Raw genomic sequence first — 6,719 nt, 5'->3', positions numbered from 1 at the left:
TTACTTCATGTCAGACCAAATCTAGTCCAAATCTCAAAAAGAACAAATTCATGATTAAATGGTAGGCAAAAATTAAGACATTGCACTGTATCCAACTACATATATGGATTTTAAGCAGAAAAGAAAAAAGCTGCAAATAGCCAAAACCAACTTAGCCATGTTACAAACACCTTTAAAGCAGACTGTAATAGATCCACAACGACATGAAGCAGTAAAACACATCCAAGGCATTGTGTAATCATGAAGGAGGGCGTAATTTATTCTTAATTCTAATCCCACACATGACATTATTGACAATGACAATATTCATTAAATTGATAGAGTTTTGAATAAAGGCGTACTATGGAGTCATGGCAGCTGCAGGTATCATTAGATGCTGTCAATATACTATTATACTAAGCACAGTAGCATGGTTTCCTAATTAAAACACAAATGTACAAAAGCATAACACCAGTGTACTACGATATATACTGATACTCAGATATACAAGGTGCATACATATGGACCTTGCTGATGTGCAGTGGCTGGTCATGCTGCTATGCTACAGGGATATCTGTCTGATGTCTGTCTGCTTTCACTTTGTTCATCTGTGAGCAGCTGCTGATATTCATTCTTTACTCATCAACAAATCATTGTTTTTCTTTCCGGGGCATATAACAACATTTCACTTTTCGTTTACGTTTCAATGTATTTGAGAAGGCAGATCCTGACAACTATTCAGTGTCTTATGAGTGTTTGAATCATTTGAGAAAGTAGTTCCTGAGCCAATAAAACTCACTTCATAGATCACTTCAAGAAAGAAGTTTGACAGCGTTGTAAGGAAGCTTTTCCTTCCAGTTGAAAATGAGTATAAGCTGACTTTTCAGTGAAAGTGGACAAAAATGTAAATAAAAGCAAATGAAATACCCTGCTAGTCCACGATAGCATCAGGATTTACACAAATTTACACATTTTTGTGACCTCTTGACTTGTTGTCCAGTGTCTATCTGGTCGACTTTTCCAGCTATTTTAAACTCAACGCTAATGAAAAGTCCTACACATATACAAAGTAATTTACTGACAAATCCTGCACACAATACCGCAGAAATGCATGTTCATGCTGCCACAGTAACTATAGTTGCTTCTCATAGCCAAAGAAAATAATTGGACTTTGTCATTGTGAATGGAACATTTTCTTCCTTCAGTGTGTCAGAGAGAAACACTGATTTTAGGCATTGCTCTGCAATACATCTGATATTTATGAAGACATTAATATTCAGATATTTTGTGTAACTATTGGTCTGGTGGTTCAAATATTGTTGCGTTGTCTATTTGTCGTTATGCTTTGTGTATCCATCTGACATCATGTGGCTCTCAATTAGTTCTGCAGTTAATTTTAATCTGTAAGGGACAGGTTAATTCAATCTAAATGGGATCATTTAACGGTATCTTCTTTGGCCAGAGTTAGCTTTATTTTAATGAATAAAAAACAGAAGTGACAGTAAACTGAGCCCATGTTGTGACCACCTCCTTATCCTCCTTAACATTGTGGACAGCCTGTGGTGGGTCTAAATCGATGCTTCTACTTGAAGAAGCTGAAGACAAATGAACCCAGTATCAAGGCCAAGATAACACAGCAGCAGAAGATCATCATTTGTTTCTGGAGAATAAGAGGAAAAGGGATAGAGAGAAAGGAACATGGTATTACATGAAAGTTCAGGGTCTTTTCATTTAAATTGTGCGCATAAAATATACAAAATATAAAATGATTATCCTTGACCACGGTTAGTTTTCTGACCCAGAATTGATAATGGTCAAGGCACATGTTCGGGAACAAGAAAACAATGACAACGAGGACTTATTTTTAAATGCCTGGTATTCATTCTAGAACACAACAAAATGACCAATTTGAGAGAGGCCTCTGACACAGAAGGAATTCTCATATAACATATGTTTTGACAGGTTATTAAATCAATGTTAACAGTGAGTCAGTCTCAACCTACTCTGCGCGCCTCCTGCTGGAATTTGGCTGCCTTTTTGGTGTCGGCCACTGCTCTCTCTACAAAGCCCACCGACTGGTCCATGTTGCCCTCAATTCTGTCAATCATACCACCCTGGAAGATGTCAGGATGAGATGGAACAATGCCAGAGAAGAAAACAACAATCATTGGTCATATTGGCAACATGCATTTGAGCAGCGACAAAGTGCTAAGACTGATGCTGGACTTTGTTTCTGAGAACATTAAACACCACAATGTGTATTATGGGTAGCGGTGGACAAAATTTATTTGTATGATTCCAAAAAGTAAAAAGGCAACATACAATAATCTTCTCTTAGCTCATTTGGAAACCCATATTTTCACCAACTTGTGTAAAAAATAGCACTAAAAGATACTGTTAATGCAGTAAATGATACTTTCATCTTTTTAAATTTTTTGTGAGAAATATATATTTTTTAGACTTTTGCCGTATCAAAAGGCTAAATTTCAACCTGCATAATGAGTGGTTGTTGTTGTGGTGTATGTGTACCTGATTCTCAACCAGCATGGCAATGTCAACAAACATGTCATGCAGCTCTTTGATGCTACTTTCCAGCCTCATGATGTCTTTATGACGTGCCTCAATCTCATTCAAGGCCTGTTGGTTGATCTTAGAGTCCATTATCTGTGGAGGGAAGGTGTGTGCGATGAAACAAACACACACAAAGTGAAGTCAGCACAAGAACAAGAATACATTCAAAAGAAAAATGAAAGATCAGAAGCAGATCCTTAAACAACAAATTACTATTGTGGCAATGATACGGTCACTCATGAATATTTCAGGAAATATCTAGTAAAATTTTACTCAGGAAAATTAATATTTGCACTCACTAGTAAATAAGTCAATTGTCGTGATTTGGCGGAAAAACAGTCTGAAATCCAGAGATTTCCAGTTAAATATAATGTAAGAAAAATATAATTCTTTCACAATTGTTAGACAGACTGTTAAATATGCCGATAGATGATCAAATTATTACACCACACGTGAGCCTGGGAGGAAAATATGTGTATCATTGAGCGAGTGAGCAAGGAGGTGTTGGCTGTGATTCCTGTTCGACAAACACACATACAAACATCCGCTGTGGTTGTGCTATTTCCATGTTTGTATTTAGAGGCACATCCACCCTGTCGATCTCACCCCAGCACTAAAGACGGCTGAGTTGCCTCCCTCGAGCATCTCTTCCAGCTCCTCATCCGTTGTAGCTTTTCCGGCTATAACAACCACAAAGAACAGTTATACACTGTTTATATATATATATATATATATATATATATACACACACCAAATTACCAATGAAATAAAGAATAGCAATAACACATTATTCATTGTTTGTTGGGTCTAGACTCTAGAGGGTCTTTTATGCTCGCTGCAGCCCCGTCATTTAAACCCAGGGAATAGGATACCTAGGGTTTTTATTTTATATTTTTTGTGTTTGAATATTGAATATAGGCGTATTTTTATTGATGCATGTGGTTATGTGACTACATATGAATACATTTGTATTATTGGTCTATTATATCATATCATGGATTATTGAACATAATGTAACTGTTCCGATTTCAATAAAGAGACAAATTTTAAAGTCTGCTCTTCATCTCTCATTCAACGAAAATAGCAAAGTTAAATTAATAGAAATGATGAACGCAAGTTTTAAGAATACATGACACCTTTTGCATATCTCACTGAAGATCCAAATTCCCAATAGAGCCCTAATATATCTGGCAATGGACTATTCAGGATTCAGTATTACAGTGTCACAAAAACAAAAAAAGAATTATTTAATCATCTTAATTAATAGGTATAGCACCTATAATGCCACAAAACAAAGTTTTTATGCAGGGCAGGGATTAACAACAATATATCTATAGTGTAGACATTAATTTGCATCAATTCTACAGTTTAAATAAAGCATACGTTCCGGCTTGCACGCCTTTGATCTGTTTTGAATAATATGTATTTATCATTGGCAACATCACCCAAAAGAGATAGTATGGGAGACGAAAATAACTAAAATAAAAACGTGACGCTTCCACCAGCTGGTTGGTTTTAGCATCCAGAACAGCTACTCACTGTAGCTGTGAAAGTAAAGTATTTCTGCTCATCTGGTCAGTGCCTAAATGTTTCCTTCTTATTGTTTACAGTAAGTGATCATACTATCCTTTTGTGATTGTAGCATGAAATAATAAACTGTAACTCACTGATCTCCAGCTGACGGGCAATTCGTCCTTTGCTCTTATCTCTGAAGTCAACCTGAGCCTCGTTGTATTTGGTCATCACCTCTACAAACTTCTTGGCCAGGATGGCATGCTGGGGGATACAAGAACACAGTCCTGGTAGTTTACTCTAAAACGTGAGTAAATGTGCTGGATTTTGAGATTGATTGGTTTTGGAAATACACATTTCTGCAATATACCAAACTTTTTAAAGTATTACCTGAAGATACCAGTGGTTAATTGCCGATGGATATTGCACAGAACTAATTGAATACTTGAAATTGTGGTCTTGCTGCTTCAGTGTCTTCTACAAGAAGCAGGAGGGCTCTGAACTTCTACCTTCCCATCTACTGTAAATTCAATTTTTTTATTTGAGACCCTGTTCAATACGGCAAGATTTAGGTCAGGTAAACTTAAATTGAAGTTGTTGTAATATTGTCTGACCTGTGATTTGCGTATCCTAATGTCTGCGCCGGCTCTCTCATCTTTGTTCGACTCAAGCTGGCCCTCAATACCTGAGGCATACACACACACACACATGCACACACACACACACACGCACACACACACACACACACACACACACACACACACACGCACAGAAGAAAGCACAAGGTTGTTGTAAAAGTTTTCTGTCTCAAGCAGAGACAGTATTGGTATACTGTGTGTCTAGTCAAACATGTCATTTCTTGTAATGTTTTTTCAAGGGAACAGATTTACTCTCACACATTGCATCATTCTTTATATATGCACACGTTGAGCATGTAGGTGCTCAACTCTTCTATCCATCCATTTTTTTCCCTGTTTGAATACTTCTACGACAGTTTAAAAAATGCAAAAAGAAAAACTGGGGCTGTAAAGAATAAATACTGACATTTAAGTTTGTTTCTTGCATTGTTGGCTGACTTCTTGATCTCGTTGGTGAGGGCTTCAACGTCATCTTGTGTTTCTGAATGAGAGAGGAAGAGCAGAGAAGTTTACAAAACAGTAAAGGAAAGTAACAGAGGAGAATATGTGTGTGTTTGTTACTCTGTTCAGATGTCGGGGCAGACAAGATGGTGGAGTAAAGTTTTTTTATTTCTGTGACATTCTCGTCAATCTTGTCAATGCTGCTACGGATATCTTCAGCCTGATACACAAACACACACACACACACACAATTTATCAATAAACCAGAAACACCTTTTCTGTTGGAAATGTGAGGAAAAGACAGACTGACACAAATAGAACACCTGATTAAAGAAATCATCCATGAAAGCCTCATTCTCCACAGGAACCTCAATGTCATCGCCTCCAGCATCAGCCTTCTGTTATTAATCACACAGAAGCATTTAAAAGACGGCACTTGAGGGTGAAGTCTATACACCGACCAACTACCGAACATTTAGTGCTATTGGTTATTGATATCACATTACGGACTGCCAAATACTAATACATATTTATATACATGCATGTACATATATTTTAAAATAAACCTGGACGTGGATCGCTTGAGCATATTTATATTAGATATAAATGTATGTACATTTAAACTTGTACGTTTAAACCTTAGGTTTACCAATAGTGAAATTATCTCTGTCCTGGACAATACATAAACAAATAATAACCTTTGTGTTTTTGTAAATTTAGAAGCAAATAATTTTTGAAATATGAAATATTGTCACAAACTGTGTAAGGATAGGTAGGATAACTGTTTAGTTACTTTTTAATTATTCTTTAAAATCATTTTATTTTACAGACATGGACGTTCAATAGGCCCAGAACCATAGACGCCCCCCGCTTCTTCCCCCCCTCCCCACCTGTTCTAGATCTGAGCTATATGTTGTATATCTGGGATATGGTAACAACATGCGTGTCTCTCCAGATTTAATTATGCTTTCCCCAATATCACAGTAACATTCAAAAGATTATAGTCATAAAATAGCAGTGACTGAGCTTACATTTTGCCCGCAGTTTGGTACAGTTATGTGTATTTCAAATAGTCGGCCGGAGCCTACTGTTATTGATTGATTGATTGACAGATTGTATCTACCTCTTTCAGCTGCGCCAGTCGGTCCTTCATCTCGACAAGTCTGCAGCTAGAATGATCACAAAGAAATAAAAAGAGCAAACAAACAAAAAACGGGTCTCAGAACAGTGACTTGTTTAGCCCGGAGCAGCTATAATGTCCTCCAAATGAGCCCACGGAAATGCTGAGATAATTCAATTAATCCTGGAGATTTGGACGGAAGAGATTAGGGTAGAAGGTAGTTAGAAATAAGGAATAAACTCAAAAGAGAACATGCATAAAAGGCCCTGATTGTTTGATTTCTTTCTGAGGCAATAGTTGTGACCAACCTAACCTGAGGTCTTACTAAGCCTCTATTCTCTAAGAACGGATTAGGACAACAGCGGCCAGAACGATAAACCTGTCTACCCTCATCCCTCCCATGTCTCCCAACACTGTATGTGTGTGAACCCTTAGATTTAGTCCATATTAAAATGTAC

General features: G+C 37.1%; 1 protein-coding gene across 1 annotated transcript; it reads right to left on the bottom strand.

The window, feature by feature from the left end:
* Positions 1-267: 267 nt before the first annotated feature.
* On the bottom strand, positions 268-6,464 carry LOC119218125 (syntaxin-3-like). The gene is made up of 10 exons (XM_037472279.2): positions 6,265-6,464; positions 5,465-5,539; positions 5,262-5,361; positions 5,107-5,181; positions 4,677-4,747; positions 4,218-4,326; positions 3,157-3,230; positions 2,509-2,643; positions 1,983-2,093; positions 268-1,639 (listed from the first exon to the last, which is right to left on the bottom strand). Exons 1-10 carry the CDS (start codon positions 6,292-6,294, stop codon positions 1,562-1,564), a joined length of 858 nt encoding a protein of 285 aa, XP_037328176.1. The 5' UTR covers positions 6,295-6,464; the 3' UTR covers positions 268-1,561.
* Between the last annotated feature and the right edge of the window lie 255 nt (positions 6,465-6,719).

The sequence above is a fragment of the Pungitius pungitius genome, chromosome 9, assembly GCF_949316345.1.
Source record: "Pungitius pungitius chromosome 9, fPunPun2.1, whole genome shotgun sequence".
Classification (NCBI taxonomy): domain Eukaryota; kingdom Metazoa; phylum Chordata; class Actinopteri; order Perciformes; family Gasterosteidae; genus Pungitius; species Pungitius pungitius.
This window is presented reverse-complemented; position numbering and strand designations above follow the sequence as displayed.

Excerpts from the sequence above, each read along its gene's own strand:
- LOC119218125 (XM_037472279.2), bottom strand. The coding sequence starts at position 6,294 with ATGAAGGACCGACTGGCGCAGCTGAAAGAG. Across the intron at positions 5,540-6,264 it reads GACTGGCGCAGCTGAAAGAG|AAGGCTGATGCTGGAGGCGA; the intron begins GTAGATACAATC and ends GATTAATAACAG. Across the intron at positions 3,231-4,217 it reads TGCCCGTCAGCTGGAGATCA|CCGGAAAAGCTACAACGGAT; the intron begins GTGAGTTACAGT and ends TGGTTGTTATAG.